At 47.3% G+C, this 21,280-nt stretch overlaps 3 protein-coding genes across 5 annotated transcripts; 2 read left to right on the top strand and 1 right to left on the bottom strand.

Annotated features, from left to right (window-relative positions):
• The first annotated feature begins 1,071 nt into the window (after nucleotides 1-1,071).
• PIP4P1 (phosphatidylinositol-4,5-bisphosphate 4-phosphatase 1) lies at nucleotides 1,072-4,786 on the top strand. Of its 2 annotated transcripts, none has more exons than XM_024761341.1 (7): nucleotides 1,072-1,501; nucleotides 1,821-2,011; nucleotides 2,343-2,449; nucleotides 2,904-3,009; nucleotides 3,214-3,266; nucleotides 3,364-3,454; nucleotides 3,942-4,783. In XM_024761341.1, exons 1-7 carry the CDS (start codon nucleotides 1,072-1,074, stop codon nucleotides 4,083-4,085), a joined length of 1,122 nt encoding a protein of 373 aa, XP_024617109.1. In that variant the 3' UTR covers nucleotides 4,086-4,783. The 2 variants fall into 2 exon arrangements, with proteins under 2 accessions (XP_024617109.1, XP_024617110.1); XM_024761342.1 differs by having other exon boundaries at nucleotides 1,229-1,480; nucleotides 3,942-4,786.
• Nucleotides 4,787-4,869: 83 nt separating this feature from the next.
• Nucleotides 4,870-8,000, bottom strand: APEX1 (apurinic/apyrimidinic endodeoxyribonuclease 1). 2 transcript variants are annotated; one of them, XM_024761298.1, is made up of 5 exons: nucleotides 7,938-8,000; nucleotides 7,505-7,630; nucleotides 7,104-7,291; nucleotides 5,813-6,005; nucleotides 4,870-5,671 (listed from the first exon to the last, which is right to left on the bottom strand). In XM_024761298.1, the coding sequence occupies exons 2-5, from the start codon at nucleotides 7,560-7,562 to the stop codon at nucleotides 5,154-5,156; spliced, it is 957 nt and encodes a 318-aa protein (XP_024617066.1). In that variant the 5' UTR covers nucleotides 7,563-7,630; nucleotides 7,938-8,000; the 3' UTR covers nucleotides 4,870-5,153. The 2 variants fall into 2 exon arrangements, with proteins under 2 accessions (XP_024617066.1, XP_024617067.1); XM_024761299.1 differs by lacking the exon at nucleotides 7,938-8,000 and adding an exon at nucleotides 7,812-7,936.
• A 379-nt stretch (nucleotides 8,001-8,379) lies between these two features.
• Nucleotides 8,380-14,940, top strand: OSGEP (O-sialoglycoprotein endopeptidase). The gene is made up of 11 exons (XM_024761331.1): nucleotides 8,380-8,654; nucleotides 9,757-9,876; nucleotides 10,058-10,233; nucleotides 12,656-12,751; nucleotides 12,888-12,937; nucleotides 13,084-13,162; nucleotides 13,803-13,868; nucleotides 13,981-14,071; nucleotides 14,310-14,385; nucleotides 14,486-14,584; nucleotides 14,739-14,940. The coding sequence occupies exons 1-11, from the start codon at nucleotides 8,540-8,542 to the stop codon at nucleotides 14,776-14,778; spliced, it is 1,008 nt and encodes a 335-aa protein (XP_024617099.1). The 5' UTR covers nucleotides 8,380-8,539; the 3' UTR covers nucleotides 14,779-14,940.
• Nucleotides 14,941-21,280: the final 6,340 nt, after the last annotated feature.

Genomic DNA, 21,280 nt, shown 5'->3' with positions numbered 1-21,280 from the left:
CGAAGCACGGGCTCGAGGCACACAGGCTTCACTAGTTGTGGCACGTGGGCTCGGTAGTTGTGGCACACGGGCTTAGTTGCTCCGCGGCAGGTGGGAATCTTCGCGAGCCAGGGATTGAACCCATGTCCCCTGCATTGGCAGGCGGATTCTTAACCACTGCGCCACCTGGGAAGTCCTGGTTGTATGTTTAAATGTTTGAGCTGCTTAAGATCTTTTCCGATACTTGTCAGAAAAACCTCCATTAGCAGTCTCCTGGCTGGGGGCAAAGCAGAGACAAGCCTAAAGACTGTTATGCCATATAAGGTGACTAAAATCTCTTTGAACTTGATTGGTTACTCAGTCAAAAAACTCTTATCATACATATATGTTTATAATTGGGGGTCACAAAATTGAGTAAAATGATGAGACATCCTTGCAGCGATAGAGACAGACTCATACAAAGATGCTTTCATAATTTAACCAGGGATGGTGGGAGGGTGAGATCTGCAAGGCAGCTTCCTGGAGAAGCCGGTCTTGTGTCCTGTTCCAGAAGTGAATTCAGTGAGTAAGCCTGGGGTGAAAATCTTAACGTTTTAATTCATTTCCTTCTGGCACATCTTCACCCTCACTTTTTACAGGTATTCCTTTGAGTAGAGTGGCTAACTATTGCCTACCGTTCCTACTCCCGGTGCTTAGAACAGCCCAAACTCCCTCACGCTTTCACTGCAGCTCATTGAGCCACGCCTCCAGGTTCTGGCTCTAAGTTCGGGCCAATAAAGTTGCGCTCCAAGGATCGCAGGACCAGGGAAGGGAAGCCTCCAGCCAATGAGAGGCCAATTATAACCTCAAAGAGTAGAAAAATCTTTTAGTGATGTTTTTGGACTAATGAGGAGCAATGACTATGCGCCCGCTCTGGACGACTAACAGAGGACCGGCGGCTGCCTGAAACACCAGTGAGCTGAAGCAGCCCTGCCCCACCTCCTGGTCTGGAGGTAGCGCGATGGGCCACGCTTCCAATAGCTCGAAGAACTTCTCGTCACGTGCAGTTTTTGCAGGCCCAGCGGCGTCCTGAAAGTCATGTGACAGTTGACGATGGCGCCACGCTCCCCAATGGAAAATAGGAGCTGCCTTCACAGGACCAGAAATTGGTTTGTCTCCGCGAATAATAGCACGACGGGGGCGGGGATAGCCTATCAAGTGCTGTGGGCGAAACGGGGCGGGGCAGGCCACTGGTTGCGGGCGAGCTGGCCGCGCGGCGCGCAGGCGCCCTGGGGACCCGGTAGCGGCGGCGGTGGCTGCGGTGACGGCGGCGGCGAAGAGCCGGATCCTTGGCCAAAGCGGGAGGCGGCGGTGGAGGCCATGGCGGCAGATGGAGAGCGATCCCCGCTGCTCTCTGAGCCCATCGACGGTGGCGCCGGCGGCAACGGATTAGTGGGGCCGGGCGGGAGTGGGGCTGGGCCCGGGGGAGGCCTGACCCCCTCCGCACCACCGTACGGAGCCGGTAAACATGCCCCGCCCCAGGGTAAGACGGGGCGGGTCCGAGGTGTTCCCGGGGGTACTCTGAGAGGAGCAGGGGGCGGGACCGAGGGCGGGGGCGGGGCCCAAGCGCCAGGTGCGGAGCTGTTGCACCTGTGACCGGGGGCGGCTTCCTTCCCTCCGCAATCGCGACCGGAGCTTCGGAGCGGAAGGGGGTTCTGAGGAATCTGATCGAAGCACTGATCATAAGATCCCGCTGAGCTTGTCAGAAGGCTTGAGGACCAGCAAGAGTTGCCTTACTCCGTGTAGCTTCAGTGGGGGTGTCAGCAACTGATGCCAGCCCTTCTTTTTACCTTCCTCTCCAGCATTTCCCCCGTTCCCCGAGGGACACCCAGCCGTGTTGCCTGGGGAGGACCCACCCCCCTATTCACCCCTGACCAGCCCGGACAGTGGGAGTGCTCCCATGATCACCTGCAGAGTCTGCCAGTCTCTCATCAACGTGGAAGGCAAGATGCATCAGCATGTAGTCAAATGTGGCGTCTGCAATGAAGCCACTGTGAGTTATACAAATCTGTGAAATGGGCCCTGTTTCCTAGATCCTCTTTCTGATCCCTTGATTCTAGACCCGGACCTTCAGGCGTTAGCTAAGTGCTCTTGATGAAACCCAGGTTTCAGTGCCAGGAGTCTCACACAGCCATTTCCCCAGAAGCCACTAACCAAAGCTAATATTTACCATCCCTCACCTTCATACCTATCTTGGATACTTAAGCTTAGTTTTCATTTGCAAATCTCATGTTACATACCTTTCATTTCTCTGTCCCGTCTAAGATTTTATCTCTCTGATTGGGATTAGAGGTTTGCTTACAGATGTCCCCATTATTCTCTAGCCAATCAAGAATGCACCCCCAGGGAAAAAATATGTTCGATGCCCCTGCAACTGTCTCCTTATCTGCAAAGTGACTTCCCAGCGGATCGCCTGCCCTCGGCCATACTGGTGAGAGGGATAATTTGGGGAAGGGCATTAGTGGGGAAAATCGGAAAGCCGAAAAAGGGTGAATGTTTATCGAGAATGTAAAGGTGAGAGAGCCTTGTGTTTATTTAGAAGGAGAAAAAGCTAAGGACTGTTGTGCCTCTAGAATGTTATAGCCATCTTTCTCATCTCTCAATAAAAAGATTGGGAGAAAAGTGGTGTCCTTTAGGAAGATGGAGAGTCTCAGAGACTGGGTGAATTATCCTGAGGTAAAAGGGAAATTAGAGGCCTGAAGTTTAAGCGATGCTCTTCCTCAAGGATTCTCTGCGGTAGGGCTGGGGGGGGGGGCAGAGTATCTTAAATGTACAGAGAAGTAGAGGGACTTACAGAGCCAGGGAATGGGGGATGTAAAGGAGGAATAATGTAGGGATCCTTAGGATTGAAAACTTTAAAAGCATAGTCTTTTTCTTCTGTACAGCAAAAGAATCATCAACCTGGGGCCTGTGCATCCGGGACCTTTGAGTCCAGAACCACAACCTGTGGGTGTCAGAGTCATCTGTGGACATTGCAAGAATACTTTTCTGGTGAGGAGAGGTATTGGGAAGCCCTGGGGGACGGGGGGTGGGCAGCGGAGAAGTAGTCATGAATGTATTTCTGAGTTATGATAATGAATCCTGAAAAGGTCTGTTTTATGAGGACCCATTTCCCAGCCTCCACTGCCTCAGGGCTCTCATTGAAGATGACGCTGCTTCTACTATTTATTGGTTTCTCTTTTCCTTTCTCCGTAGTGGACAGAGTTCACAGACCGAACCTTGGCCCGTTGCCCTCACTGCAGGAAAGTGTGAGTGATTCGAGAGCGGCATCGTTGAGCTGGGTAGTGAATAGAGTAAAAGCTACAGGGCCATTGTAAGTATCCATTTTTGTTTGCCTCCCCACAGGTCATCTATTGGGCGCAGGTATCCACGAAAGAGATGTATCTGCTGCTTCTTGCTTGGCTTACTCTTGGCAGTCACTGCCACTGGCCTTGCTGTGAGTAACCTTGATCCAACCCCTTTCATTCTGCAGCCTTGTCTCTGTAGGCTAAGATTGGGGAAATGGCTATCCTAAAAAGAAGTGAAAGAAACAGTGTTTTTGTTTGTCTTGTTTTAACGTGTAGATGAACTGAAGTTGAAGGAGACTGATAAACGGTCTTCACTGTTACTATCAGAGTAGAAAACAGCTATCTTCTTTATGCAGAGGATAGAACAATAGAGCAGTGGTTTAGATTGAGTTGCTATTAGGAAACCTGGCTTGGTTGTCCGACATGAAGAAAAACTGACAGATGTCTGGGATTGTTTATGTTCCTGCCTAGTGGAGGGAGCTAGACAGCTGGGCCTTTTAAAAGGTCCCTGAAGGCGGCTGCATGTGGATAGGGGGACAGAGACTGAAGCTTGAGTTCCATGTTACTGTTACTAGGGCTCCTACAAAGTGGTGAGAGATCAACAGTAACCTCATCTTCCTTTTTCTTCTTCATCAGTTTGGCACATGGAAGCATGCACAACGATACGGAGGCATCTATGCAGCCTGGGCATTTGTCATCCTGTTGGCTGTGCTGTGTTTGGGCCGGGCCCTCTATTGGGCCTGTATGAAGGTCAGCCACCCTGTCCAGAACTTCTCCTGAGCCCCACGATGACCCACAGACTGCCTGGGCCCGTCCAGGTGGGGACAGTGACACTATAAAGGGAGTGATGGTAAAAGGCTCCCTGGGCTTCTGTAAGGGGAGCCAAGCCAAGCAGCTGCCTTCCTTTTCCCTGCAGAGAGGTAGGAAGGAACCAGGCCCTCACCTAGGTTTGGAGGAATAAGTAAACCACTGCTGGCCATCTGCTTTCCTCCAGTGGTTGCTGTGTTTAGGGTGAAGTAGGCGGAAAGTTTCCCCTAAACCTGGGTCCTAAAAGACGGTTCTAGCCTTGTCCTTCCTATATGCTCCCTGAGAGCCATTCCTGTCCCTTACACATTCCAGGGCAGGGTGGGGGTGGGTAGCCCTGGGGGTCTCCCTCCCTCTTGTGCACCATTAGGACCTTGCTGCTGCTATTGCACTTCATCAGGGGCTGGCTCTGGTCTCAGCACCCTCAGTCTCCTCTCCCCCATTCCACGTCCTCTGGGGGTGGGGTCAGCCGCTGCTCTGTACAGAACCACAGGAACTGATGTATATATAACTATTTAATGTGGGGTATGGTCCCCTAGTCCTGTATTTCCTATAATTCCTCCTTTTCAACCTTACCCCCCAGTTGCAGTATTTAACTGGGCTGGGTAGGGTTGCTCTGTCATGGGGGAAGTTAGGGAGTCATCCTGTGCTTGTAAATAAATAAGGTCATGACTCTACTCTTCCAGTTGTTAAATCTGTGTGTATGAAAGGAGGGGAATTTGTAGCCCCACAAAGGGGTAGAATACAAAGACAGCAAGGCTGAAACTATGACTCTTTATTTTCACATGGACAGTTCAAAGGAAGTCATCAGTAGTTTTGTTTAATGTAAAAAAAAAAGAATCCCCCACCCCCAACAACACACACACACATAAGTCATGGAGAACTTAAGTCTGTTTCTAGAAGCCTGGTTAAAGAATTCATAGTTTAGAAGGGAAATAACAGTGCAGGTTTCTCTAGAGAGCAGTTTTTAAAGCTTGGGAGTAAGAAGTTTAAAGCTAGTTTAGTGGGCTTATTTCCCAGGCTCAAAGTGATTTGGGGGAGGTGTCACAGTGCTAGATATAGGGTGATGGGACAGTGGTCACTGCCCAGAGCCTTGGAACGGATCTTGCTGTCACACAAAGCAGGCAACAGAGAGTGAGACAATAAGAAATAATCAAGGCGCCAACCAACGTTTTTGGATCGCGCGTTCATCATGTATGTCCAAAAGGTATAGGCATAGGCCGTGTTGGGGTAGAGGTGCCGGAAACTGTCAGTCAGTGGCACAGCCTGCAGCAATTCCCCAAAGCCACGACGCTCTTCTGGAGTGAAGCCAGCATTCTTTTTGTTTCCCTTTGGGTTGCGAAGATCAATTTCTTCATGAGCCACATTGAGGTCCCCACATAGCACAAGGGGCTTGCGGGAAGCCAAACCCTTCAGGAATTTGCGAAAGGCTTCATCCCAGCGCTGCCGGTACTCCAGGCGCACCAGACCTCGGCCTGCATTAGGTACATAGGCTGTCACCAGCACAAATGCATCATATTCAGCCACAATCACTCTGCCTTCCTGATCATGTTCCTCTTCACCTACAGAAACAATGAAACAATTAGCAAAAAGAAGTTTAAGAAAGGGAAAGCAAAGAATAAAGGGATCAAGAATTGGGGCTGGAGTGGGATATCAGCAACTGGTTTGGAAGAGCTGGGCTTTAGGAATCAACAGGGTCTCACCAATGCCATAGGAGACTTTGAGTGGGCACTGGCGGGAGAGTAGGCCCACACCACTGTACCCTTCCTTGTCTGAAGGAGCTGACCAGTACTGATGGGATAGTCCAGAGAGTGCTTGAAGTTCAGCTGGTAGTTTGTTCTCAGAACATTTGGTCTCTTGGAGGCACAGGATATCTGGGGCTTCCTCCTTTACCCACTGTGAGCGAAATGAAAGGTAGAAAAAGTATTATCAATTCAGCAGACATTTACTGAAGAATCTGTGTGCTAAGTACTAGAGATACACAGGTGAGGGACTTCCCTGATGGCACAGTGGTTAAGAATCCACCTGCCAATGCCCGGGACATGGGTTCATCCCTGGTCCGGGAAGATCCCACATGCTGCGGAGCTACTAATCTCGTGTGCCACAACTACTGAGCCTGTGGGCCTAGAGCCCGTGTTCTGCAACAAGAGAAGCCACAGCAATGAAAACCCTGTGCACCACAACAAAGAGTAGCCCCTGCTCACCCCAACTAGAGAAAGCCCGTGCGCAGCAACGAAGACCCAATGCAGCCAAAAATAAATAAATAAATAAGACGGTCTCTGCAGAAGGAGTATAAGTCTAGCAACACAGTACTTGAAGTTATAAATTACATAAGTGGCAGGGAGACAAGAAAGAGTGTTCCATGCAACACTGAGAAGATTGGTTTTTTCCCTATAGGCAATGGATAGCCAGCTAAGATTTTTTAAGTAGTTATTTAAATGTTGGATATGCAGGAAATAAAATGGAGCAAGTCCAGTAACAAGGTTTTTCTGACATGCTAGAAAAAGATGAGGACATTAAATAAAACAACGGCAGTGGAACTGGTGGAATGGCATCTAAGAAATACAAGTGGGGGGCTTCCCTGGTGGCACAGTGGTTAAGAATCCGGCTGCCAATGCAGGGAACACGGGTTCGAGCCCCGGTCGGAAAAATCCCACATGCCACGGAGCAACTAAGCCTGTGCGCCACAACTACCGGGCCTGCGCTCTAGAGCCCCCGCTCCACAACAAGAAAAGCCACCGCAATGAGAAGCCCCCGCTAACCACAACCAAGAGTAGCCCCTGCTCGCCACAATTAGAGAAAGCTCCCGCTTAGCAACTAAGACCCAACGCAGCCAAAAATAAATAAATTTATAAAGAGAAAAGAAATACAAGTGGTATGACTTGGTGAAAACTTTGTATCTCTGCCACAAGAAAACGACAGTGCTAGGAACTAAAATGGGAAAAGGTGATTAAACCCCAAGATCAGTACCCCCCTCCCCTTAATTCCACTCACATCTAAACCTTTCTTCTTAATCCAAGCTCGAAGCCCATCCACATTCCAGGAGCAGATCTTCAGTGTGGCTGATTTGCCACCGGGTGAGGTTTTCTGATCTGGGGGGTCCTCATACATGACTGTCCCCTCTCCTGTTGCCTCTTTTTCATTTTTTTTTGCTCCCGCCTTGCTCTTCTTGGCCTCTGGCTCTATAAAATAAGTAATACACAATGATGTAAGTTGGCGATAACCAACTTTGATCCGCAGTTAACTATAGATCCACCGAGAGCCTGCAGTTGCCGCGACTTCTTCGCAAACTGCAAAAATGAGTATACAGTCCGTCCGTACCTTCCGTTCATCAAGGGAATTATAGACATTCCCATTGCAGCCTCTAGGGAGATGGGCCTATTTCATTCTCTTACCAATCTTGGGCTCTTCCCCGTCTTCTGCCACCGCTCCCTTTTTCCCACGTTTCGGCATCACTGTAACAAACACCCTTCTGCACCAGTTCCACGTCGCCCACCGAAGCAGTATATTTATCGCGTTGCCTACAGACGCAAAGAAGTAGTGAAACCAGCTAGGCCTGGGGAAGACTCCCCCCTCGGGCGCCCCCGCACCAAGTCCCGCCTTTCAAACCGTATTATCTCTGAATTCTTTTCCCGCCTCAGTGCACCATCGGCCTTTCAGCCCCTCATTCTCAAGACTAGATCATTTCATAGTGCCTCCTACCCTCCTCACGAGATCGGCCCTCCAGCCAATCGACGGACTTAATTAAGAATCCCGACTTAGGCTTGCCGATCAGAAGTCCAGAGAAGTCCCTACGATGGGCAAAACAACAACAACCCTGTAGCTGACCTGCTTGGGTCGCAGCGTGGCTCCTCCTTAACCCAGCACAAAGAATGGAGCACGATGTGCCCCCACGTGGGTAACTGGCGTGGTCACGTGATCCGAGATGCACCTCCAGTGGCGGAGGAATGCGGGTGATTGGTCTGTTTGTACCACGTGACCGAAAGCTCAGCCTTCCCAGCCTTCTCCGTGACTCCGGGGCACTGAAGGCCCCAATTCTCCATTCTTGGGTTGTTCATCGCTATGCCAGAATCACGACTCCTTCTGCCACCTTGACCGGAGATCCCAGAGCTGTCTGAGAGACAACAAAATCAGTGGAGAAGGCTGGGCTGGACCATGGGAGAGAGGCAGAGGAACGGATAGGAAATTAAGGAGCAGATGCCGACTCAGTGTTCCTGGCAGTTAAGAGAACAGGTCCTCGAAGGGGCCTTAATGGGTCGCCGTGACGACAGGGGTTGGAGCTGGCGCCGGCGCGCTACCAGGGGGAATTCTTTGGTATCTGTTCTGGTGCGTGCTGCTCCTTAGCGGTCACCGACTCGTTTTCTTCAGCGACCCAGAGTCTGCGTCGCGGACTGGTGCGGGCTCCACGGCCCCAGTGGTAGCTAGGAGCCATGCCGGCGGTTTTGGGTTTTGAAGGCAGCGCCAACAAGATTGGCGTGGGAGTAGTACGGGATGGCGTGGTGCTGGCGAACCCGCGGCGGACTTACGTCACGCCTCCAGGCACAGGTACGGGAGTAGGGAACTTATAGTTTGCGGCGCACTTCTCCGCACAGCATCACCTGCAGTCTTCCTAAACATTGGTGAAGAAAGGTGTGGAGCGCATTGTCCCCTCATAGGTCTTGATCTGAGTCTCTGAGATTATGTGACAGTGTTATCACAAGGCTGATGGATAGAAGAGTCACAGGCACTTGAACCTGGATCTTCTGAGCTCGTTCAGCATCTTTTACGTGCTAATCGTCAGCTGGTTGTTGGCTACAAAAATAGATGTATACGCTTGTTATGGAGCTGGACATATAGACAGAACTTCACATTACAGTGTGATAAATAGTAGATGCAGTCAAAATACACTAGAATGAGAAAGAGTGTAAAGACTCCCAGCCTAGATGTAGACAGAACTGGCTGGCTTTGCAATATTCAGTAGTTGTTTTTGGACTTCTGTATTCTTAAAATGAGAATGGTAATACCTGCATCATTGGGTCTTGAGAATTAAAGAGCCAGACACATTATCACTTTTAGTAAACGTTATTTGTAAATTATATTGTAACTTGTCTACCCTCCCCGCAAACATCTGCTTATGTAGGAGAAGGCAACTGACTTGCATATACCTGAAAAGCCTCCCTGAGCAGGTGATGTTGTGACAGGTTACTCATTAGGAATGTATATGTATGTTTAGCACTCACTCTTGGCATTTGGGCACCAAGAATGTGAAGATAAATAGCCAGTGCTTTGAGATGCTCATGGTTAAACTGGGAAAAGTACGTCTAATTATAATGCTATAATTGTTATATGTTACGTAAAGTATGTTAAATTCAATGATGTGTTAAATTCATGCACACGATTTGTAGGGTCTCAGAAGATCACCGAAAAGTATGAGATAGGTATCACTTGAATTGAGTCCTGAGTCGGAGTTGGGTATGAAGAAGGGCATTTCTGAGAGCTGTTTAGCCTAGCTGAACAGGCTGGAAAGACTATATCTGAAAACATAGAAGACAGGATGCTTGAGAAAAGGGAAAAGGACTCTTCCTACCCCACTAAAACGTCTGTTTTGACTTCTACCTCCCTTTCTATAGAAAAACTCTGTGATCTCTGACTTGTGTCCATCTCTTAGGATTCCTTCCAGGTGCTACTGCCAGGCACCACCGAGCTGTTATCCTGGACCTGCTGCAGGAGGCACTAACAGAGGCTGGATTAACCTCCAAGGATATTGATTGCATTGCATACACCAAAGGTATGGCTGGGAGAGTGGGTGACAATGGAAGAATATACCTGGAGCCTGGCTGGGTCAAAACAGCCTGTAGCCCACCTCTGCTACTACCACTACCGCCACCCAACCTTCACATCCCCTGCTTCCCCTGGCTCTGTTTTTCCCAGTCTCTATAGGATTCTCACTCCCATTTCTGTGCCCGTAGGTCCTGGCATGGGTGCCCCACTGGTTTCTGTGGCCGTTGTAGCCCGTACTATGGCTCAGTTGTGGAATAAGCCATTGCTGGGCGTTAACCACTGCATAGGCCACATTGAGATGGGCCGCCTCATCACTGGAGCCACCAGCCCAACTGTGCTGTATGTCAGTGGAGGAAATACACAGGTATTTAACAGTACTTCACCGTTCCTTCTTTTTGTTTCCCCTCAGAGATTTTTCGTTATTTTTAATGACTGAAAACAGGTCTAAAACCACAGCTTCTGGAAGAACCATTTGTTCTTGCTGGTCTCTCTTCAGACTTGACCTTGGCCTCTTGTTGGGCCGTGTGTTTAAGAGCAGGGTCTCTGAAGACATGCTTGCTGACAACAGTTTTTTCCAAGGGGATATCCACAGAGTACCTGGTGGGCATGAGGTGATTATAGTTACAAACTTTCACAAAAGACTTGATCTCTGACCTCCTGGCGATTTTCTTCTTGCCAGTGATAGCCATCACTTTGCAGGGATAGCGAGATACCATCATCAGTGTTCTTCATGATGACCCACCAGGAGCAGCACCACCTTCCCAGGTTTCATGAACTTGTCCATTTTGACAGAAACCACTCAGGACTACGGCAGAAAAGCTCCACCATTCCTTCTTAATTTCTAAGGCACTGTACCAGCAACTTTCATGTTCCACCTGAGTGGTGGGAATTGCAAGAGCAAAGCTGGGCTCATCTGAAACTAAAATATGATATACTAGAAAACCCACAACAGAGTTTGTGATATCGTATGTTCGGGCAGTATGATAGAACATTAGATGACCTTTATATATGGCTGTAGAGATAAGGAATTTCCAGTTTAGAGAAGGAAAGAATGGTAAGGATTGAAGTATTCAAAATAATGAAAGGATTTTCATTTTCATTATTTTGAAGCTTATTTTTCCTATGAATCTTAGCAGTTAAAACTAAGGGGCACTATCCCATTTGTATCTTTACAACAATTGCATGTTTTTAGTTACTGGTGATAAATATATAGAAGTTTTTACTCTAAGAGTATGAAACTATAAATAATTTAGAAAACATTTTATGAATGGCAGAGGTATTTTAAACTTACAGGTGAAGCCAGAGTTGTTTGGGATACCTTATAAGATCTTTTTAGGTTGGGATTAGAGAACTCCAGGCTTCCTTTCCCACATAACACCTGATGGGATTATTGTCAGGAATGGTCATTGTCTCCAGCTTATGAAAGGGTTATGTTCTGAAACTTCATCTTGTGAAATAGTTATTAAAGATGAAGCACAGGGGCTTCCCTGGTGGCGCAGTGGTTGAGAGTCCGCCTGCCGATGCAGGGGACGCGGGTTCGTGTCCCAGTCCAAGAAGATCCCACATGCCGCAGAGCGGCTGGGCCCGTGAGCCATGGCCGCTGAGCCTGTGCGTCCGAAGCCTGTGCTCCGCAACGGGAAAGGCCACAACAGTGAGAGCCCCGCGTACCGCAAAAAAAAAAAAGATGAAGCACACATTCCCGTAAAAATAATGTGGCAACTTTAATGGGTAGTGAGCAAGTAACTGGTTGAGGCCTGAAGGATATCATACAAGGTTACGGACTTGAGGTGTGGAAAGTATCAGTGGAAGCTTACAAGAGTTTATGGAGATGAGCAGCGATGGAATTTTCTCTTCTTTTCCTCCTCCCTTTTGAAGCCTGCTTAGGTGTGAAAAACAGAAGATGATTGGGTAGGGAAGTGTAGCTGACAGAAGTAGAAAGGCAGAATTTTTTCTTTCCTCTTTTGTTGCCAGCTTTTGACAGTAGAGTAAGAGCTACATCAGAATGAAAGAAAATCCCTAGCAGCACCAGAAAGGGAAAGGGACTTATGGTCCTTAGGAAGTACTCACTGTCAGCAGTATGGAGCATATGAGTCAGTGGGTGATAAATACTCTCTGTGCTAGAAGCTGGTCACGTATGAAGAATGGACATAAGTTGGTTGCCAGTGCTGAGTTGGATGGGCCATTAGTCTGACCCAGAATGGGGTTTTTGAGTTTGGGGTTTTTTTTGTTGTGTTTGCTGCACTGCGTGACTTGTGGATCTTAGTTCCCCAACCAGGGGTTGAACGAGCACCTTCAGCAGTGAAAGAGCAGAGTCCTAACCACTGGACCGCTAGGGAATTCCCTGGGATTTTTGAGTTTCTTTTAACTCTACCTTGGAGGTTTCCAAATACCACCACCCTCGTAGGATAACCTAGAAGAACTCTGGTTTCCTGCTTCCAAGAAGGAAAGCCTTCCCTAGTACACACTGTCTAGACTGCTTTTAAAGGAATATTAGGAACCTCCAAGCAAGAAAAATGCATCCAGAGTGATAATTTGCTTCTCCCCTGACCTAGACTACCTTCTGTAGACTAGGAATCTCCTCTGGGAATCCTTGGGGTATATATAGACTTCTCAGATAAGCGCTATTAAAAAGTACCCATTGAGGGTTTGGGAAAGTAGTTTTTCCCATTGCTTATTGCTTTTTGGAAGCTCTAGTGACCATGTTGATCCTCTGCTGTGTTCTTCCCCAAAGCCAAATGCTCCTCTTTACAGACTTGAGGTTTCATGGACATCCTCATCACCCTTAGGTGATTGCGTATTCAGAACATCGTTACCGCATCTTTGGGGAAACCATCGATATTGCTGTGGGTAATTGTCTGGATCGTTTTGCTCGAGTGCTGAAGGTAAGCCATTGAGGCTACAGAGAACATAAGATGTGAATGTATTTGGGGAGAGCCATGGAAAAGGAGGAGAAAAGTAGTAAATTAGCTTCTTATGCTTCCTGGATACCTGACTTCATGCTCTTTTTCATTCTGCTAGATTTCCAATGACCCAAGTCCAGGCTACAACATTGAACAGATGGCAAAGCGGTAAGGGGAATAAGGTGGAAGGAGGCTGACTGGTGGGGCGCCAGGGATTTCCTTGTATATGTGTTAATGAGGTTTGGGAGGGCTTTGGAGGGTGAGCAGCCAGCTGACTACAGGCTGAAGTGCCTCATATACTCACTCCCACATAGAGGCAAGAAGCTAGTTGAGCTGCCATACACTGTAAAGGGGATGGACGTCTCATTCTCAGGGATCTTGTCTTTCATTGAGGTGAGTGTGGGAGAGGTGAGGAGATGGGCACTTCTCATGCTTTTTAATGAAGCACATGTGTTTTGCTCACCAGTGTATTTTCTACAAATAGCATAGTACTGGCCCATGTTAGATGCTGAATAAATTCATTTAGCAAATATTTATTGAACATCTTTTGTGTGCCAGGTGCTGTTCAAGGCAATTGTGATACAAGATGGAGCAAAACAAAAATCCCTGCCTACTTGGAGCTTGCATTTCATCAGTGGGGGTGGGAGACAGAAAAAGAAACAAAAAAAAAAAGAAGAGGGGAAATAATAAAATAAAAAGGGTCAGATGGGGACAAGTGCTCTAGAGAAAAATTAACTGGGGTAGGGAATGGAGGGTGCCAGGGTAGACATTCATAATTACTGAGTCTTTTTTTTTTAAGATAATCACAGTATTTTCTTTTTTAAAAATTTTTTTTCCCATAATTATTGAATGTTGAAAGACTTCTGCTGGTTTTATAGCTCAGTGCCAGTGAAGGGCAAGGTGTCGTATGGGATGTACTGGGAAATTGAATTGTGGTGAAACATGGTGATACTCCAAGTGCACTAATTTTTTGCTCATATGTCATCCCCAAACCACAATTCATTGTTTTGTATGTTTTCCCCTTTAACTATAGGATGTAACCCAGCGGATGCTGGCCACGGGCGAGTGTACTCCTGAGGATCTATGTTTCTCCCTGCAGGTAATGGAGTGAAAAGCTGGGACAGAAAGTTGAAGCGGGAGGAGCTTTTATATAGTAGACAGAACTGAGCTGGGATTGTCTTTGATGTTTTCACCTTGTTTGCCTTCCGTAGGAAACTGTGTTTGCAATGCTGGTAGAGATCACAGAGCGAGCCATGGCACATTGTGGCTCCCAGGAGGCCCTCATCGTGGGAGGTGTGGGGTGTATGTATCACTGAACTGTGCTTCTCTTTCCTATTTTGGGGCATGTGTATCGTCCTCCTGATACTCTAAATCTCTAAGGGTTTGGGGAAATTACTCGTCTTATTTCTTGTCCAGTGCTTCCCACTCCTTGCCCCTGGAATCCCTACTTCGTTTTCCTAAGTCAGTGCACATGAGGTGTACAGCCAGACTGTGGAGAAATGGCTAAAAGTAAGCTAACTGTACCCCTACCTCTTTGTAGGTAATATGAGGTTACAGGAAATGATGGAGACGATGTGCCAGGAGCGTGGAGCCCGGCTTTTTGCCACAGATGAGAGGTAAAGGCCCTTTCCCTTTCTTTATTTCTTTTTTTTCCCCTCCAGTTACTGTGATTTTCCATGCTTAGATCATGAATTTCATACCTCTTTTCCTTCCCAGATTCTGCATTGACAATGGAGCCATGATAGCCCAGGCTGGCTGGGAGATGTTTCGGGCTGGACACAGGACTCCTCTCAGTGAATCTGGGGTCACACAGAGGTGAGCAGCCCCTTGGAGGAGGTAAACAGGATTAAATGGGAGGTAGGCAAAAATGATCAGCAGGGAAGAGGATCCAGAATCGTGAGGGCAGAGAAGAATGGAAGGTGCTAAGGGGTAACTGTCCGCCAAGTTCTTCCTATTTTTTTTTTTACAGGTATCGGACAGATGAAGTAGAAGTGACCTGGAGGGACTAACAAGGTTAACGGAGTCGGAGTAGATAGCGCCCTACGTGGAGACCAAGGGACCCTGGGCCTTAATCTTTATCCTGACATAAGAATCCTGGCAAGGCTGTGGATGCCCCTCTCCTATCATTTGAACCTCAAGATGACTCAGCATTAAAAACATTTTTGTTTTTATATGTTGATAATCAACTTGTGTTCAGGAAGGATACACAGTTGGCACTGGATAAATTCTTGTTGATGGGGTGATGGGTAAGGAGGCAAGGGGTCAGAGCGGCACCCTGGCTGACTATGCAGGTTGCCTTGGGAGCTGCTGCTCTGGAGCTAAAATTGAGGGGAATCTCTTAGATATTCTAACCTTTTCTTAGTAATGCTATTATCATTGATACTATTTTAGCATCAGATCTTACGCTAATTGCTTTATATTTATCATCTCATTTAAATTCTTTGAAGTATAGGTACTCAGAATTTCCCTGAAAATAGCCTGAAGCCAGGTGTAATTTCATGCTAATTTATAACTCAAAAGTAAAACCATCCCTCTTCCATACACTTAGGCCTACAGACATTTCCATTGGCAGGCTTGAGGGGGCGGGCCCCAGGTATACACATCCTCTCTGAAATTAACAGCCAGTCATTAGCAAAAATCCCACGTATGCTCAACCTTTTCTCTGTATGTTCCCTTTTTATAGTCCTGCTCTGAGCCCTGATTTCTCCTGAGGACTCTGCTTCTTTTAGTAGTGGTGGTGGTTTCTCTCACACCCATTGTAGCACTGGGCCTGGAGGCAGTGCAAGTATCCGCATTTTTTCTCATACTATATATTTTTTTAATATTTATTTATTTGGCTGTGCTGGGTCTTCGTTGCGGCATGCAGGATCTTTAGTTGTGGCATGCGAACTCTTAGTTGCGGCATGTGGGATCTAGTTCCCTGACGAGGGATCGAACCCCGGTCCCCTGCACTGGGAGCATGGAGTCTTAACCACTGGACTGCCAGGGGAGTCCCTTCCTCATACTATTTTTAAGACTATTCTCTCTCATCTCTAACATACCTCAGCTTTGAAACACAAGTCAGTACCTGTCATAAATCTTGGTGATTTAAATATCCATGTAGATAATCTTTCTAACACTCTGGTCTCAGTTCTTTGCTCCTCCAGTGATCTTGTCCTCCACCCCCACTTCAGCTACTCATTCCCTTGGTCATATTCTAGACCTACCACTACTCCATATCTCAATCTCAAACATCCCACCCTCCCACCATTACTTCCTGTCTTTCCAGTTTATTCCACATGCCTTCATTTCCCTCTTCCCACTAAATTCCAGTCATGAGCCCTTCGTTAAGGGCTTACCTCCCTTGCTTCTCTCTGGCTTTTGTCACACTCAACTCTTCACCAACTTTACTCCTAGATCCATGCAGCTGAAAGGGCTGGGAAGAAACAGGTTGACTTGTCTTTAAATTCATTACCATAAAACTTGAGTGAGTCCTTTATGCTACTAGCAATATCCCCTGGTCCTTTTACTTGCCCTTCCTATTTTTGGCCATGCTGCATGGCTTGCGGGATTGGAGTCCTAACCACTGGACCACCAGGGAATTCTCCACTTGCCCTCGCTTCTGATCCATTAAATCTGCAACATCCCTCATTCTCAGTTTTACTTTGGTAGAAAATAGAAACAATCAGAAAAGGTTCACAAGCTCCTAACACTATACCTACATACCTTCCAGCATTTATACCTGTAAGCTCTGCTTTCTCTCTTGTTATTGTATACCAGTGATTCTCAGCTGGGACTGAGTTTGATCCCAGAGGACATTTGGTTGATCACAACCAAAAGGAGGTGGTGCTGCTGGGTAGAGGCCAGGGATGCTGCAAAATAGCCTACAATGCACAGAACAGCCCTCCACAACAGAACTGTCTGGGCTTAAATGTCATTGGCATCAAGGTTGAGAAATGCTGCTCTAAACAAACTGTCCAGGCTCCTGTCCACCCAGTCCCATCATCTGGCTTTCAAGGACATCTTTCAACAGTTCTCCCTCCTTTTCTGTAGCGTCAGTATTCCCCTTTCTCTCCTGGAATATCCTGTTGGCACACAAATATGGTGTCATTTTTCTTACCTTACAAAGACATAAACCTCTCTTGACCCCATTTCCCCTTCCAGTTGCTTCCAATTTTCCTGCTCAATTTTTTAAAAACGTTTTGTTTGTTACTAAGTTTTTAAGTTGAATTATAGTTGACTTACAATATTAGTTTCAGATGTACAGCATAGTGATTTAGTAAGTATTCTTACAGGTTACACTCCACTTAAAGTTATAAAATGTTCCCTGTGTTTCTTGTGCTGTACAATATATCCTTGTAGTTTGTTTATTCTGCTCTGTTTTATAGCAGAACATCTTAAAAGAGTCTTTTCCACTTTCCACCAATTCCCTAGTAAGTCCACTGCACCATGACTGCTCTCATCATGGTCACCAAGGACTTGCACAAACCTAAATCTAATGGCATCTTCTGCTTTATCTCGCACAGGCTATCAGCAGCATTTGACACCCCCTCTTTGAAACATTGTCTTTACTTGGCCTTAGGACATATTCTCTGGTTTGCCTCCTAGTTTACCAAGTACTCTTTCTTAGTCTGCTGGTTTCTCCTCATCTCCATAGTGCTCTAGAGTTCAGTCTTTGGACTGCTTTTCTGTTTACATACATACCTGGAGTGATTTCAGCCAGTGTTACACATTAGAGCCATTTCAATGTGGATAACTTCGCATTTTTTTAGCTCCAGTCAGGACTTCTATCCTGAATATCTAGCTGCCCTTGGCATCTCGACTTGGATGCTTAATAGGCATCTCAAATTTAACATATACAAAACCGAACTTATTTTCTCCCCAGCTTGCTGCTGTAGTCTTTCCTATTTCAGGTAATGACAACTCCATCCTTCTAGTTGTTCATGTTAAAGTGTCTTGGTATTATCTTTGGCACCTCTTTTTCATCTCCTCCAATTCATCAGATCACGTTGAGTTTACCTTCAGAATACATCCAGAATCTAATTGGTCACTTCTCTGCTGCCACCCTAGCCCAAGCCAGAATTTTCTGCCTCCAAGATCAGGGGTCCCCAACCCCCGGGCCACGGACTGGTACCCGGACTGGTACCCGTCGGTCAGCGGCCTGTTAGGAACCTGGCTGCACAGCAGGAGGTGAGCAGTGGTGGGAGGGCGGGGCACGCGAGGGAGCGAAGCTTTGGAATTCCCAGGTCCGGCCATCGACCCTAAGGACGGGGAGGGAAGGTTTTGTCCCGGGGACACCTTCCTTCCTTGCCCGCCTCCTCGGGGTTCCGGACGCTTCGGTATGCTGACGTGCCGTGCCCTCAGCTCCACCCCGACCGCCACCCCAGCCCCCGCGCGCACACACACACACACACACACACACACACACACACACACACCCCACCCCCGTCGCTCGCGTTACCACCTGAACCATCGCTTGCATTACAGCCTGGAAAAATTGTCTTCCACGAAACTGCTGTCCAAGATTATTGCCGTAGCTGGTCTACGTGCTTCCACCATTTCCCTCTTACAGTCAGTTCTCAACACAGCAGCCAGAGTGAATAGTGTTAACACGGAAGCCAGATTGTCACTCTTCTCAAAACCCTCTGTGTTTTCCCACCTCAGAGTAAAACCCAGAGCCCTTTAAAGGCCTGTAAAAGCCTCCATGACCTGCCCCACCCTTCCTCAAGTAATGCTTTGACCTCACTTCCTGCTACTTATCTCCTTGTTCACTCTGCTCCAGCACCATTGGCCTTTTGTTCTTCCTTAAACACTGAAGGTGTGCTGCCCCTCAAGGCCTTTAGACTTGTTGCTCCCTCTGCCTGGGAAGCTCTTTCCGGAGGTATAGCCTTTAAATCTGCTCAACTTTTTTTCGTGAGGGCTTCCTGACAACCCTACTTAAAATTGTACTCCTCTAGCGCTTTCTAGCCCACTCCCCTGTTTTATTTCTCTTTGTAGCACTTAGCACCTTGTAATTTAAGTTGTTTTTATTATGTTCATTGTCTATCTCTTCTTGTTGGAATATAAACTCCCTGAGGGGAGGTGTAGCTTGTTTTATTCATTGGCATATCATCTCCCAGTACTTAAAACAGGGTCTGGCACATAGTGGACATTCAGTTAGTATTTGCTGAATGAATATATAAGCTGATGAGGAACTAAACCAAAGAAATAATCAAAGGACTATAAGGTAAGACTTGAGCTAAAAGATTTTAAAAATTAGGATTACATGAGCTTGGGAAAAGAGGAAGTTTCTGATTACTTACTAAGTAGAAAGTGATGATAAATCCTTTTTTTTTCATTTACAAAGGATAGACACATAAATGGGTTGAAATGCATTAAGGCGTGGAGGTTTAAAGTAGAAACTTCGAGGTGGAAGATAGAAGATAAATTCTTGTTGAATATATTTGAGAACAGGAATAATCTTTTTCTAGGCTTCAGGAGTTTTCAAGTATGTTATTACACAGCCTCAGGTATTTATTTGTAAGTTTTTATTAATATCATGGGGTGGAATGGATTGTGGAGGAAGGACCTTTGGCACTGCAGCCGCAGTTCGTATTGCGTAGTCGGGGGGTTCTCTCCCTAGGAAGCTTTGGGCTGTTGTAAAATCCTTGTGTGTCCAAAGCTTTGGGCTACCCAAGGGTGGACTCAAAAAGTTTGTGGAGCCGGGAGATTAAAATCTTGGCTCCTTGAGTCCTAAATTATGGACTCCTCTTCCTAGCTGTCTTTCCTCCTGAGTCTCACTAACAGTATAGGGTGAGTGTGTACTGCTGATTTCAACAAATGAAGGCAATGGGGGATGTCAGGCCCCTAGACAGCATCTCCAGCCAGGTCATGTATAGGGCCCCAGGGCAGGCTGACTGAGGGATCACAGGTAGGCTCCTGTTACGTACGAAATGGAACCTGTTCTTCAGCTTCTCTAGCCATTGGACTAGTCCTACCCCTGAGCTCTATGCCCCTGCAGTTTGAAATCTTCCCAGATTCATGACTGAGGGCAGCCATAGGACTTCATGAAGGCATGAATATTGTCGTACCACTTTATGAAGGCACATGTGCAACTCTGACTGCATGGTTAGGAAAAGTGAGCAGGGACGAGGTGAGCGCCATTGTCAGTTTGTGCTCTGGGACGACTGCCCCCACTTTTAACGGCCCTGTTCCTGTATAACTACGTGCTTTTGGTTTGTCTTCAGGTCCTGCTCAGGGATGTAGCCTGAGGGAGCAGGAGTGTTGAGAGGTAGATGCCAAGTTCTCCTTTGGTGGTGGCTTCTGCACCTGCTGTAAGACCACCAAGTCTTCAAAAGCCTTTTGGCTACAGAGAAAGGAAACCCCAGATACAGAAGGGAACAGAAAGTATGTCATCCTCTGAAATTCCTGTCCTTGGGGATTTAGGGATAATAGGGCTTCTTCACTCTTTAGTTTTTCTGTTTTGCTGTCCAGCTGGCATTTCTTTCAAACTGGTAACCATAAACCTGTTCAGATGTAGGTAGACACTAGCCAGTGTCTCCCCACAGCCAGCACCACCCCTGCCACAGAAACTCCTCTTCCATCAGATTTCGGCTCCTCCTACATGAATCCACTTAAGTCATTACTGTTTTTTGAGCATCTACTCTATGCCGGGCAGTGGGCTAGGTAAGCATTATCTCTCTAATCTTCCCCTCTGGTTCACTCACCTGGTAGTAATCAGAGAGCCCAAAGAGGCAAGACCCTGGCTTTCAACATCTGCCAAAGTACCAGCCATACTGGCACTCTGACCCTAGGCAGCACCCACTCTGCACACCCAGGTCGGTCCTATTTCCTAAAACATCTCAAATCATACAGGAGCCTGGAAATGAGATTTAGGGCACAAACACTCCTTCATGGGAAGAGAACCCCAACCCAAAGCAGTAGGACTGTCTAGGTACCACCAGTGCCAAAGCGGGTAATGGAAGTGTGTGTGCATGGGGTTGGGGGGGACAACCAAATCTGATAATCAAAGAGCACCATACAGTTCATTAATGAAACGGGGGATGGAGAGAACCGGTGGAGGAGGGGATGGGGGCCTACCTGCATATAAGCTACTTTTAATATAATTGATGAATGCCTCTGGCTCATTTCATCACCTAGCCCCTCAGAGAAGCGGAAACCAGGGTTCCAGGTCATTCTGCTGAAGGCAGGAGTGGAGGGCCTTACCAACTGTGGCAGAGATGCCCAGGTAGGAAAGTATGGTCCACGTGATGGCAAGGATGGTTCCTTTGGGGACAGCTGTAGCAGGGTCCGGGGAACAGAAGTTGAACCATCAGTGGAGAGGGAAGAGGGGTGATAGTGTGCTCCATGCCTGGACATCCGTGTCACCTTGAGGTCCCTAGAGATACTGGTCCTGGTGAGTACCCCAGTGGCGGAGGAGAAGAAGATGGAAAACATACCAAGGAAACTGCCCTCTGGACTGTGCCCACCACTGCGGGACAATATTATGAAAGAAAATGCTTTCTACAGAAAGGAACAGAGAGAAAAGATGAG

This window comes from Neophocaena asiaeorientalis, unplaced genomic scaffold, assembly GCF_003031525.2.
Source record: "Neophocaena asiaeorientalis asiaeorientalis breed wild unplaced genomic scaffold, Neophocaena_asiaeorientalis_V1.1 scaffold95, whole genome shotgun sequence".
Lineage (NCBI taxonomy): Eukaryota > Metazoa > Chordata > Mammalia > Artiodactyla > Phocoenidae > Neophocaena > Neophocaena asiaeorientalis.
This window is presented reverse-complemented; position numbering and strand designations above follow the sequence as displayed.